The 14,769-nt window shown below is 40.7% G+C and overlaps 1 protein-coding gene across 1 annotated transcript in view; it reads right to left on the bottom strand.

Annotated features, from left to right (window-relative positions):
- Positions 1-2,234: 2,234 nt before the first annotated feature.
- The window catches only part of rgma.S (repulsive guidance molecule BMP co-receptor a S homeolog), a 41,377-nt gene continuing 28,842 nt past the window's right edge, over positions 2,235-14,769 (bottom strand). Inside the window, exons 3-4 of the mRNA XM_018255300.2 lie at positions 10,547-11,061; positions 2,235-4,882 (exon numbers count right to left, since the gene is read on the bottom strand). Coding sequence (XP_018110789.1) covers positions 4,181-4,882; positions 10,547-11,061 — 1,217 coding nt within the window. The 3' untranslated portion in view covers positions 2,235-4,180. The remainder of the gene's footprint in view (positions 4,883-10,546; positions 11,062-14,769) is intronic.

The raw sequence follows: 14,769 nt of genomic DNA, 5'->3' as shown, positions 1-14,769 counted from the left end.
TGGTATCATCTATAGTTGCATTGCTGGCCATGTTAGGACTTTCTGATGATTAAAAGGTTAGAACTGTTACAATGGCACCCTATATTTTAAGCTGAAATATGAATCTGTTGAAAATGTAATATTTTTCTAGAGTCTATGTCACAGTGGGGTGCAAGAGACAGAGAAACGATCCCTTGAATGGGCTTTGGGGGGATTAAAAAAAAAAGAAAGACGCAAAGCTTGTTGTTAAAAATGTTTTACTTGAATTTCTTTCAATAAATAATTTACATTATCTACACAAGGCAATGGTTCTATAACTTTAATAACAGAATTTGTTTTCCCCTTTGTCCCATGTACTATACTGCTGGGTCTATCTTGGCATCATGTAACCAGGTCCTTTGTTAAATATGCCAAAATAAAGTGCTTCGCTTGAAATATTTAGACAAGGCAAATTCCAGCAATAATCCTTACTCCACTAATCACAATGGGCTTCCTGCAAAGCGGTAGGTCAGAATGGAACAAGGTCACATGAGCATTTAGCAGACAGTTGCCTGTCTGGGATCTCTGATTGGACCAACATGGTGCCCCATTTGGTGGGTGATGCTAAACCTTGTACAGGGGTGAATACACTGCTGTGGTGTTAGGTGTTATGGAAGGGAAATTTTAAAAGGAAAAATAAATGTTCACATACTGAAATAGGTAGCGCTTGATGCAAATGTATAGGGAAATACTGTATATGTATATATATATATATATATATATATATATATATATATATATATATATATATATATGGATTTAGTGTTGCTCTCCATGTATATAAAGGGGTGGTTCACCTTTAAGTTAACTTTTAGTATGTGCAGCTTTTCAATTGGCCTTCATTATTTCTTTTTTTATTATTTTTTTTTAATTATTTCCCTTCTTCTTTTGACTCTTTCCAGCTTTCAAGTGGAGATCATGGACTCCAACCAAAAAAAAAAAAAAAAATGCTCTGTAAGGCTACAGAGATATTGTTATTGCTACTTTTTATTGTTCCGCTTTATATTCAGGCCTCTCCTATTCATATTCTGAATTGCTGTTTTAGCCTATGGGGGACCTCCTAGAACCTATTTGGAGTCAATTGGTGAACTTTGAAAAAAAACTTTGGGAAAAACTTTGATTCGAATTCAAACGAATACGCTATTACTTCGATTCGTACAATTCAATTCGACCGAAAACGGACCTATTCGGCCAAAAAAAAAAGACTTCATTTCGGTTGGTCTTTTTGAATGACGTTTTTCAAATTCGACCCTTGATAAATATGCCCCTTAAAGTTAAATTAAAGGTGAACAACCCCTTTAAAATTACTTGTGGTTCCACACAAGCCTGTGTGTTTCTTCTCCAATATTCCATCAGTCCTGCCCTGCCCTATAATAGATATTTAGGAATCATAACAGCAGCAAGTCACAGAAGTCATAGATGCTCAGGCCAAAGCCCATTACTGGGATTCAAAGGAGCTGCCATTCATTTTAATGCTCCTATTTCATTTTATGTATGAATGTCAGCAGCACTTTGCTTTCGTCTTCACCAGTTAAATGTATGAATGGTATAAAATTCTTCTCCGCATGAATGTCTTGTAACCGAAGAAAATACGTTGCTCTTTTTCTGATTCTGACAGGACTGATGTTTGGAAGGAAAGTACAGGCAGTCATAGGGTAGGACTACACGGATATTTTTGGCGCGATCTGACATGCTGCAACAAAATGCCTGCAAAAAATTTCATGCGACGGAAATAAGGTAAGTGAATGCATTGTCGGATGAAGTTGTACCATGCAGCGTCAGCATCCGACAGTTGTGTCGGATCAACACTGCAACTTCATCCAACATTTCTATCTCTTACCTTATTTCCGTCGCATGCGTTTTGTCGCAGCGCGTCGGAACGCGCCGAAAACGTCCGTGTAGTCCTACCCATAGGATTGCTGGGCAATAACCAGGAATACATTGGGATAAAAAGGAGGTAATCTCCTATTCAGGAAGTAACATGTGCAAAGGAAAAATGCTTCTATATATATATATATATATATGAGCTGCAGATATAGCACCACTTACATGAAACCCTACAGCAACGTGTGGCTCTCCAGCTATTCCCCTGCACGGGAAGCTGAAAGATGCAGTTCACCAAACACTATAGAGCCTCACAGCCCTACGGCATTTACCTCTGCAGCAACCAGGCTTCTACGTTTTTTTGAGTTAAGAAAGAGTTAAAAGAGGAGAAAAAAGTAGTAAACACATCTATTTGTTTTTTTTACACTGGAACAAATGACATCTTTTCCTATGTACAGTGAGACTAAAAAGAACACGAGAGCTCCATATATTAGAGACAACATAAATTATATCCAAATACACGTTGCATTTCTTTGCTTTACATAGGAATTATTCTTTCATTGTATTTACACTGTACAGTTGTTCCAGTAATTCAGTTGGACTGATACCCTGCCTGCACTTCTACAGCCGCCCACTGGGGGGCACCAGGTAATGTGCAGCCCTCCCCTCCCCCTGTCTGAAGCTCTGATGGCTCAATGATATATATATTTATTTTTAATCCTTCTCTCTGGGCCTTATTTATATGGCATTCAGACAAAGTCAGGGAAGTGTGCAAGACTCCAGCTCTAAGGATGGTGGCTTTTTTTAGTCCCAAAACTGTCTCACCCCCAGACAGGCCCCCTTTTACTGGAGTGGGGCTAAACATAATGGGGGGGGGGGGGGTGGAATTCACTAAAGTGGTGATATTTAGACAAAATAAAAGTGGAGATTAAATTGTCAGATTTGCCACCAAATTCACAAACCTCTATCTCCACTATTTATATATATTTTATCTTAGATCAATTGCTGCTAAAACTAAAAAAAAAAATGGCTGGGACGCTTTACTTTTCCTTTAGATAATATATTCACTCAAATTGCTAATATTGCCTCATTCGTTAAGCTAAAAGTGTGAGTTCAAAACGTTTTACATATCAAATTGTATAAATTGCACTTTTTGTTTAATCAGTGTTTTACTTGTTTTGTTAATGAGGGTTTTACACCTATAGTCTTAGACAGAAACCTGTTCCCTGACTATAATATGCTAATACCTATTAATATGATAATTCTTCCCCAATGGGGCACCTACAAGAGGTGTGAAATGAAGATTGTCTGAACCAAAGCAGGGCAGTTTATGTTAGAATTGATCTGATACATGGGGAAGAGTAATACTGAATTTTACTCCATTTTAAAAATGATGGGAGAAAATGTTGTTTAAAATATTGTCTGTAAAGTGTCTTTCTTTCACTAAAATATGAAAAGTGGCGGTTGAGTCGGAATTTAGGCGGATTTCTGTTATTGTGATTATGGAGAAAGAATTTTACACCAGTTTACCACCACTTTAACTCCAAAAATGGTCTCTCTCCAATTTTGTCAATTCCCCCCAATGAGGTGTAGTCTGTTATCCGTCGGGGGAGGGGAAAAACCAAAAAGCAGCCCTACAGCAGTTTGCTGCCCCATTTAAAGAACTGAATAAATACCAGCACTGCACAAGAGAATGTTTACACAAACAATGTTCTGGCACGTCATATACTTGTCATTCCGTATAAGGCATCTCATACTGGGCCAGAATCAATAACAGTTCATGCATTAAGAGCTTATTACGAAACACAAAGCCACATTCACAAGTTTCACAGCCACCACAATGCCCGCAGTACCATGAGTGAGCTACAGAGGGCACCCCCTGCCTTTGCGCTTGGTATCTCCTGTAGATGAGGTATGATGCTTTTTGAACTGCCCTAGGTAATGTTAATAGCCATAAAACTACCTGTGCACTAATTTCCTTTCGGCTAGAAACACTTGCAATTGGCTTGAGGCTGCCTGACAGCTCAGTAACCTCCCTGCTCTGCATCAGTAAGAACACTTCTCTGAAGGGTTTAATATGCATTTCCACAGCTACTTTCTCCTGCCAGCAGTCCCTTTTCATTAGACGCAGTTCCAAACTAGAATTCCAAAGAAACGCTGCTGCCTTTTCTGGGTCGACAGTTGGGTGTGCAAGTTAAAGGGAAAATGTTTTAACATTTCTGAGTGCTTTCAATATACCTATTACACTTCACAACTACAGCTGTCTCTCTCGTTTTTTGTTTTTTTTATTATTATTTAAATAGTCCTATTCGGCTGGGGATTTACACAGTAAACAGATTTACAGCAACATTGCACAGCACTGAAGAATCAAACACACCAAAGCCACGAGGATTTCAGGAAAGTTCATTCCAGCTCGGGGAGCTGTATTCGGAGGCCCTAAATCTGTGGTCCTTTCAAACAAATGGACTTTGTTCTTGTTGGAGTGCAATAGTTTCACATCCTCGAAGGCGTAATAAGCAGCTAATGTGAAATTCACATCGCCTGTGGTGAGGAGGTCAAACACGCAAGACTGGAAGTAGAGGTCCTCCACCGGCAGCTTCTCCTTGCACTTGGCTTCTGCCGTTTGGGGGGTGAAGGAAGCAGCACTGGAGGCACTGGTTAGTCTCTTAAGACCAGTCTCTGGGGCTTGCAAGTGAAAGTTTCGAAAGTCAATCTGCTGGTTTTGAGGGCAACCATGAAGGCACAAGTAGAGTCCTTGGTTATCCTTGTCCTCCACAGCATTCACAACCTCCTCTGGCATCCGGACTGCAAAGGTCAAGTAGCGACCCACCTGACGGACTACAATTGTGGTGCCGATGTACTTGGCCTGAATCTCTATGTGCTGCCCTGACACTTTTTCAATGATTCTCAAGCTGTTGGCTCCACTCTTGTCTCCGCCATTTTTAGAACCATCAACGAAAGCTGCAGGAAGCTCATCCATCTCAGCCTGGTACACTTTCTGGTCCACGCACTCCTGGAAGTTCTTGAAAATTATTGTCAACTGAAAGATAGAATGAGAACATGTTGTATAAGTTGTAATTGAAGCCATCTAAAGTCGCAACTTTGCAAGTGGCCTAGTAACCCATCAGATTGCAGCATTACTGATACCCCATTTGGTTGCTATGGGTTTCCCATTAGACATTTTTTAATTCAGCACCCAAGAATTCCAACCAGAATGCTGGAACAGAACCTTGTCCATACAACCAAAAATAATGTACTGTACAGGCAATTTTTCTACCATAAGGATGGACAACATACACTATCCAGATGATGAACTATTAAAGGGATACGGTCATAGGAAAAATATTTTTTTCAAAACGCATCAGTTAATAGTGCTGCTCCAGCAGAATTCTACACTGAAATCCATTTCTCAAAAGAGCAAACAGATTTTTTTATTTTGAAATCTGACATGGTGCAAGACATATTGTCAGTTTCCCAGGAGCCTCCAGTCATGTGACTTGTGCTCTGATAAACCTCAGTCACTTTACTGCTGTACTGCAAATTTGAGTTATATCACCCTCTGCACCCTAACAATAGAACAATGGGAAGGTAACCAGATAGCAGCTCCCTAATGCAACATAACAGCTGCCTGGTAGATATAAGAACAGCACTCAATAGTAAAATCCAGGTCCCACTGTGTCACATTCAGTTACCTTGTGTAGGAGAAACAACAGCCTGCCAGAAAGCAGTTCCATCCTAAAGTGCTGGCTCTTTCTGAAAGCACATGACCAGGCTTAATGACCTGAGATGGCGCCTACACACCAATATTATAACTAAATAAAATACATTTGTTGGTTCAGGAATGAAATTTTATATTGTAGAGTGGATTATTTGCAGTGTAAACAGTGTAATTTAGAAATAAAAACTACATCATAAAAATCATGACAGAATCCCTTTAAATGTTTCTGGGTAACCTCTTGAGTTGTACTTCAGCATCATCTGTAGGGACACAGGCTTCACTTTCCAGCCTTTCCAGCCAGTTAGACCTCTTGAAAGGTCTCAATAGCCGGAATGACAAAATAATTAAAATTAGGGATATCTACTCCCCAATAACTGGGTAGAATATTCGGGAAAGATAAGAGTATAACTTTTTTAATTTACCAATAATAATAATAATAATAATAGCAGATTATTTCAAGAAGGAAATTCTTCATTCCTTTACCCAGTGTGAGTGACCTCCGGAATAAGGAAATGATGTCTGGCTGTGCCATTCCTTTACTATGATATTCTCATTCCTTCTTAGCAACACCGAAATGCAATTAAAAAAAGTTACTTGATCCACTGCTTTAAAACATAAGAACCTTTTCAATCCCTGGCATTGTTTTATATTGAGGATAACATTCTATCTATCACACACAACATCTCCCTCTTGTACAGAGTTGGCCTCTCCTGTCTATGCTTGAGGTCACTGCATCAGGCCTGAGTTACTGCTGACTCCCAGACTCTTATTCTTTTGCTTCCTCCTCTGAAATATTATACTCCCTGTACCTTCACTGGCAGCACATTTTTTTCTAGCAATTGCATCACAATCCGTTCTTTCTGGTCTACCATAAAGAAACAGATGCCCATGACTATTTATGCTTCTACTACTGTTGTTAACTTTTAGGAAATAGGCTATTGCCATGTAGGTTCCAGCGCTGTACAAAGCCGGACCCAATTACTATTACCCTTTAAAAAGCCTCTTCTAAGAATATGGAGCAAATGTTGGGTCAACCCCCTACAATTAAACTTCCCGTTATGATCTACAATTATTATTAAAAGTAGATACACAATTACTTCAAATCTTAAGGCAGCCAATAAATGGGCCACTCCTCGTAGGTATCTTCCCTGAGAGCTTAAAGGAGAACTAAACCATAAAAATGAATATGGCTAGAAATTCTATATTTTATATCCTGAACTTATTGCACCAGCCTAAAGTTTCAATTTCTCAATAGCAGCAATGATCCAGGACTTCAAACTTGTCACAGGGGGTCACCATCCTGTTTTGATCTACAATTATTATTAAAAGTAGATACACAATTACTTCAAATCTTAAGGCAGCCAATAAACGGGCCACTCCTCGTAGGTATCTTCTCTGAGAGCTTAAAGGAGAACTAAACCATAAAAATGAATGTGGCTAGAAATTCCATATTTTATAACCTGAACTTATTGCACCAGCCTAAAGTTTCAGCTTGTCAATAGCAGCAATGATCCAGGACTTCAAACTTGTCACAGGGGGTCCCCATCTTGGAAAGTGTCTGTGACACTCACATGCTCAGTGGGCTCTGAGCAGCTGTTGAGAAGCTATGCTTAGGGGTCGTCACAAATTTACAAGCAGAAAATAAATTTATTGGTAATATAAGCTGATGCTACAGGGCTGATTATTAAATGATGATGCTAGTTGCAGTGGTTTCTGAGCTGCCATGTAGTAATTAATGTGTCTTAAGTACTGATCATTGAGACATTTATATAATATATATTCATTTTTTTGTGCATCTGTCCCTAAGCTCAGTAAGTGACAGCAGCACAGAGCATGTGCAGTGAATCAGCAGAAAAGAAGATGGGGAGCTACTGGGGCATCTTTTGAGACACAGATCTTCTCTGCTAAAGGGATGTGGTTACTTTGGGCTGGTACAGATTTCAAAACTTAATGTACAACATTTCTAGCTACTTCTTTAGTTATGCTTTAGTTCTCCTTAAACAGATACCATACAGAGGAGCCATTCAAGTTATGGCCGCCTTCCTGTTGTTCGGATTGTTTGGGCAGACAGCCTCAACAATCAGCACACAAGAAAATGAATAGGAGATGCAGCTTCTTCACCTGCTGATGCAATATACACTGGAGGATAAAAATCTCCAACAGGCCTGATCTCCGGAACCTACAGATATTCCTAGTACATGTATATCGGCTAGAATCGTCAGCGGCCACACAAATTCTGAATAGAGTACAATAAAGATTTTCAGTAGAAGTATGGCTGGCTTATATCTTTTCTTGAAAAACTCACACTTGTTTCATCTAGATCCTACCCTACAATGGTCAGGAAACGACACAATCAACTATCCATTCAATGCTGGATCAATGCAATGCAGAAAACAAGTTATTCTAGTAATTAAAGGGGTAGTTCACCTTCCAAACATGTTTTCAGATTGTTCCCCAGAAATAAAGACTTTTTTCAATTACTTTCCATTATTTATTTTTTACTGTTTTTCCAAAATCTAATTTTAAAGTTTAATGTCCCTGTCTCTAGTATTTGAGTCTGGCAGCTCAGTAACTCCGGTGCAGACTCGGAGTCTAAACTGTTACAATTTTGCAGCATTTAGTTGATACATTTCTCAACAGCGTCTCTGGAGTATTAGCAACTATTGTATCAATTCAAACAGCTGCCTGTAATGAAACTCAGGGATTCTGCTCAGAAGGGGCAAAGATAAGAAATGTATCAACTAAATGTATCAATGTAGAACAGTTTACAGGGTCAGCGACCCCCTCCCAGAACTGCTTTAGAAGGTGAAAAATTACACTTTAATATTAGAAAACTGGTGACACATACAAAATAGAAAGTAATTGGAAAAAGTCGTTATTTCTGGTTATCTATCTGAAAACAACTAGTTGTTTGAAGGTGAACAACTCCTTTAACTTACGCAACATCAACTGGCACCATTGTTGATGCCAAAAGGAAATGCTAATCTATACCAAGGAGGCAGCTATAATAGAATGGGGGAGTAATCCCAATTTATAAGTAATTATTGTGCTGGATGGGGCAAGAGAATCATCACACTGAAGCTGGAGAGAGTTCACAGCTCACATATATATTTAGCATTTCCTCGGGGCATAGCTTCCATAAATACAGGCTAGGCCTGTTATTACTAAATCAGTGTTCAGCCCAAAGGTCATTAAAAGTTTATGTAAATGATTTGCATTTCCAGTGCTGCACCTTATCTAACCCTTAGGCGAGTGCCTGACAAGAAACCAACTTGCATGAACCTCTAAAACTGCCCTTCCAGGGGGCCTTCCTCAATACAGGTGCGGGGAGTGACAACATTTGTATTTTCGGGGTGATTGCTATGTATGAAATGTGTTTTACAGGTGGGGATTCCAACTAAAGTGAAGCAACAAGGATTGTGTTTGGTTGTGGGGGGCTGCCATATCATCAGGAACTTGCAGTGTTGCTGGGACTGCTCTGCTCGTTCGACTTGAGGTGGGCTATGCCTTGAACTGACTTGAGGTGGACTATGCCTTGAACCCGCAGTCTCATTGTATGTTTCAGAAACTCTATAGTGAAACAAACAAATCCATCCCAGTGACAAAGGACAATGATGGGCGAGTTACAATAGCCTGGATGTGCCTTGTGGGAGGCTTTATTTTTGCTCCCTTGCTTTGTTGTCACAACAAGAAGCAGTTGTTTGCCTGGGATATTGGTTAAGATCTTTTACATCAGCAGTGTTCAGTTTTAAACCAGTCTACTTGCTCTATTTATATGAATCACAACTGTAGAAACGGGCACAATTCTGCCAATGTGACATAAGTGTTCTATAAATATCCAGTGCCACTGTCATTGTGTGAGGAAATATTGCGAAAATGTAATATAAACTTCAGCATAATGAAATAGGAAACTTTGTAAATACAATCTATTAAAAGTTCTGAACTGTCTTGTTTCTGAAACAATCAAGTTTATCTTCACTATTCCTCTCTCAGCATCTGTTTCTCCTCATTCTGTCTTCATTCAGGAGTTGAGTGTCATATGATTGATCCAATATATCTTATAGAGGGGCTCCTTTTGCAAAAAAAGATGTATCAGAGCTCACTATTAAAATCACCAGAAATCCTGTCTCTCTACATGCAAAATTTGAGAGAAAGGCAGTTATTTTGTTACATTTTGTTGGTACTGGAATAAGTTATTTTTTAGTGAGCTCTAATACATCTGCTAGGAAAGCGAGTCCCCCCCCCATAAGATATATTGGATCATTCATCTGACACCCAACTGCTGCATGAAGAAAGAATGAAGAGAAAGATGCTGAGAGAGGAAAAGTGAAGGCAGATAAACTTGATTATTTCATAAACAACGCAGAATATTCAATTGATTGTATTTATAAAGTTTCTTATTTCAGTATGAGGAAGCTTATATTAAATGTTCATTTTCACGATAGTTCCCCTTTAAAATCACCAGACATCATGTCTCTCTACATGCAGGATTTGTGCGAAAGGCAGTTATTTTGTTAGATGTTATTTGTACTCGAATTAGTTATTTGAGTGGGCTTTAATACATCTGCTAGAAAAGGAAGCCCCCTTATAAGATATATTGGATCTAACTGTCAATGACTATCTGACACCCAACTGCTGCAAGAAGACAGAATAAAGAGAAACAGATGCTGAGAGAGGGATAGTGAAGATATACATGATTATTTCAGAAATAAATCAGAATATGTAATTGATTGTATTTACAAAGTTTCTTATTTTAGTACGCTGAAGCTAATATTACATTATACTTTTTTCCGATAGTTCCCCTCAAAGAAAGTCAATAGCTATATTGCCTACAACAATATAGGCCTCAGCAGCACTATGGCAGCTTTATGGCCAGTTGGAAAGACTGCTGGTGTGTGAAAAGTACATACTGCAACTGTCACTAGGAAGCTTTTCCTGGCAACCCTTTAAATGAGATATTATCATGAGCAAATACCCAGTGTTTACCTTGCTGGTCGCAGTGGCAGTTGATCCTGGAAGCACGGGAGTGTTGGTAACCTGCACATTCAAGTAATTATTGTCTATGAGGGGCCAAGCACCTTGGATTTTGCAGGTCTGAAAAGTGTCGGAAAACGTCCTAAGATGTGGGTCTCCAAAGAGGCCACAGTGGGTGTAGTTTGGAAGGGCAGAGGGTCTGTGGAAGCTTTTTTCATAATGACATATTTCAGGGCTGTCCGACCTCTCCTGGCTGTCCCCTGGAGGCAAGATGCGTGCACGTGGCTGAGAGGTGGGGCCATCTTTGGAGCAGTTATGGTGGCTCATGAGGTCGTCAATGCCATGGACAGTTGAATGGTAAGCCAGGTCTCCTCTGCATGTGCGTGCCGTGCGTCGACTGCAGTGGGCGTAGGTGCGAAGTGCCGTGCAGATCTCCACCGTGTCCTCAGCTCCTGTGTGATGGTGCGGGTTGGAAGTCGCTTGCAAGTAGTCGGCAGTGCACTTCAAAATCTTGCACGATGAGCTCACTAGACAGAGATACAGGGAGTTAATATACACCCTCTGCATAACAACTATAAGCCCTTCGTTTACATCAGCACTTACCAGGAATCTTACTTGGTATTTAATAGACATTTACATATTTATATAACAGCATTTACTTTCTATGACAACGGCATGACAAAACAAAATTCCCCCCCCCCATTCAAAGAGGAGGGGGGGGGGAGTCACCAGCAAGTGCACAAACCCTGTAGTAAGACATGTATTAAAGGAACAGTAACACCAAAAAATTAAAGTGTTTGACAATATAATATATTTTTGCCCTGCACTGGTAAAACATGTGTTTTTGTTTCGGAAACCCTAAAATAGTTTATATAAACAAGCAGCTGTGTAGCCATGGAGACAGCCATTAAAAGCTGAAGGAGAAAAGGCACAGGACACACAGCAGATAACAGATAAGCTCTGCAGTATACAGTGGGATTCTTCAGAACTGATCTGTTATCTACTGTGTATCCTGTGCTTGAATGGCTGCCCCCACGACTACACAGCAGCTTGTTTATATAAACTATAGAAGAGTATCTGATCCAAACACAACCGTTTTATCAGTGCAGGGAACAGTATATTATATTGTCATTCCTTTAAAACACTTTCATTTATTGCTGTTCCTGTTCCTTTAAAGGGAATATTCTACAGTACAAGCCCATGGCATAATGGTAGCCTTGAGGCAGGAGTTGTGCATGCCCCATGGTGGAAGGCCAGTGCCACATGGAACTCATTGCTATTTTATTGCACCAGCAGTCTGTTTCTCAACCACAAATAAGATTACTGTGAACCTCAGAGCCCAGTGCAGCTCCATCAGGACAGCCTGCCTGTGTATTTAGCATAATCCGCCGTGAGTAAATAAGTCTTGGTTTATTGGGCCAAACAAAGTAGAAATGTCAGCCAGTGGCAATCAGCATGTATAATGCAGCAGGCAATAAAGAGTGATCCTGCTAATCCTGATACCAGCCCCCACAGAAGATATGTACTTGTGAAAGGAGCAGAGGGAGGGGGCAGCAGAGCTTTGTCTTACTGAAAGACAAGGTTGAACGTGGGCAAATCACTATGGAGTCTTCAAATATTGTAAAACGCTTGTGAGTGTGTGCAGCCAGCTCCCCCCATTACAAGCACATAGGGGCAAATAGCATCATTTAAACAGTGGGAACAGGCCGCCCATTTTAATTCACGGGACTCTTTCCTTTTCTTTTTCTTGCAGGGGGTGGCTGGGAGTTTTAGAACAGTTTTTACTTTATTACTAGATTGTTCCGGAAGAAGCAGACACTGAACAGGCCTTGGTGCCAAAACAAACAAGCTGCCTGAACTGTATTGTAAAAAAAATAAAAATAAAAACCTAAAGGGCAACTCTAGAGGAAGGTGTAAAAATTCCCAAACCCAGGGATTCCTCCCTGTGGCCTCTCGTGTGTACAGATGTGCCCTGCAGGGCCGCTCCTACCATGAGACAAGGTGAGAATCTGACAGCAGCGAGCTGGCAATTACAAGGGGATGCATGATGTTTTAAGTGGAGGGGGCGGCAGAAGTACTTTGGATCGTCCCTGCCTGCAGAGTCACTGGGCTAAGCACTGCTCCACTACAGCACCTTATAAGCCAGGATCTGGATCTCAGTAGATACAAAACTAGACATTACAGGTCCCACCATGCTGCATGTACTGAAACTGGACATCACTCACAGTCTCTGCAGGCTTCCCTGGACTCTTAGTAGGCCCCCGGGAGAAATTGGCTCTGCCACCCCTATAACTAAGAGCCTGCATGGTACATCCCCTTGCACTCTGCTAATTGTTCCTTTTTTTCTCTTATGTTCAAGAACATCAATTTGTTCAGTAATTGAATGATTCACAGTAATTATAATAAATGGGTCTCTGTGCCTGGAAGCCATGGATAATGATGAGTGGAAGCAACATGCAGAAGGGGTGTAGCTCCCAACCAGTCTTGTCGTACTGACAAATATTCCACCCTGGTAGCAACACTCCATACTGTCCAGCCAGGGTATAATGCTGCAGCCAGAGCATGATGGATCAGAGAGGTGCACTGGGTTTTATCCCAGCCAGGGCATTGGCTGTATGTAAACAGGACAATAAAATGAAAGTAAAAATGACAGCATCTGTGTGGGTCTTATTGCCCTAAATTAGCTTAAGTGTTGGCTATATGGCTCAAACTGGTTATTACGCAGTTAATAAATCCAGATCCGACAGGTTTTATGCCTAAATGTTCCACTGATGTCAACTTGAGGAGGCTGTACTATAACATGCAAGTCCCCCGTGGCAATTAGGGGTCCAGGGTAGTGGATTCTGAATTTCCTTGATTCTGAAAAAGCCTTTGACTTCATTGTGTGGCCCTATTTGTGGGATACGGCTTTGTGGACCACTACATTAAGAACCCCACAGCAAAAAAACAGGTCAGCAACTTTATCACTTCAGAATTCCCATTGGCCAGGGGAACCTTCCAAGGGTGCCCTCTGTCACCACTACTATTTGCATTGGCTATTGAGCTGTTAGCCACACAGGTTAGACTGTCTCCTCAACTGACAGGCTTCAAATATAGTGTCATCAAAGAATGAATTTCATGATATGCAGCTGCTCAACCTGCATATGCAGCTGCCCTGCTGAGACCCTTACTAACAGCTATATTAAGCATTTTCTTTACATTCACCTATACACAGGTCTTTGTATCAATTGGTCCAAATCTATAATTTTCCCGCTAGAGCCTGATCTGGACCCCAGTCTAGCAGCTGACTCAAGATTGCAATGGGTCACAGGCTTTAAGTATTTAGGGATAAACATCCATGGAGACCCAAATAATTTTCTAGCCCGCAACATCACCCCCCACTAATGCAATGGCAGCCTGGAACTCCCTGCCACTTACCCTATGGGGTAAAATAAACACAATCAAAGTGATTTTCCTACCTAAATACTTGTACTCCATAACACACCAGTAGTCATGCCCAAAGGGGTATTTGACTCAATACAAGCATTAATCAGAGAAGCAAAGTACCACGAGTCTTCTTTCACGCACTAACTGGACATACCTGTCCTTAGTGAGGAGCAATGGGAGGAGGTGAAAGATAATCTTTATAAGATCTGTGCTAGAGATAAGCTGATCCAACACAAATTCATATTGAGAACTTATCTGTCCCCCCAATAGGCTGCACAGCATGGGAAAGGTTCCCTCCCTGACTTGTAAAAGGTATGGGGACAATGACGGGTCCTATTGGCACATGGTATGGATCTGTCCTATTGGCACATGGTATGGACCTGTCCTATAATCCATTGGTACTGAACAGCTGTCTCTAAATGTATGTTGAAAATGCTAGCTCATCCCCTGATCCTGTCCCCTGAAATATGCTTATTGAGCATGGTGCATGACCTTCTTCCTACAAATAAAGCAAGGTTGTTATTAAGATCCCTCCTTTATTTTGCCAGGAAAGGAAGAATCATGAGACGGATGTCCCCTCTTTCTCCGAAGACAGGTGCATGGGTAGACTATGTCAATTGGATGCACCCATTAATAAAGTTAACATATGAAGCTTCTGGTTGCCCTGACAAATTTGGTAACATATGGAACCCATGGCCAGATGTGCATTTGTTAGCTTTACCTTGATACTGTGAAACACTTACATTGCTGTACAACTGACTATGTAAATCTGATTAGATACTGCTGTACCCCACTCCCCTCTATTCTTC

This window comes from Xenopus laevis, chromosome 3S (assembly GCF_017654675.1).
Source record: "Xenopus laevis strain J_2021 chromosome 3S, Xenopus_laevis_v10.1, whole genome shotgun sequence".
Taxonomy (NCBI): domain Eukaryota; kingdom Metazoa; phylum Chordata; class Amphibia; order Anura; family Pipidae; genus Xenopus; species Xenopus laevis.
Note: the sequence above shows the minus strand (reverse complement) of the source record. Positions and strands in the feature narration are given on the sequence as shown.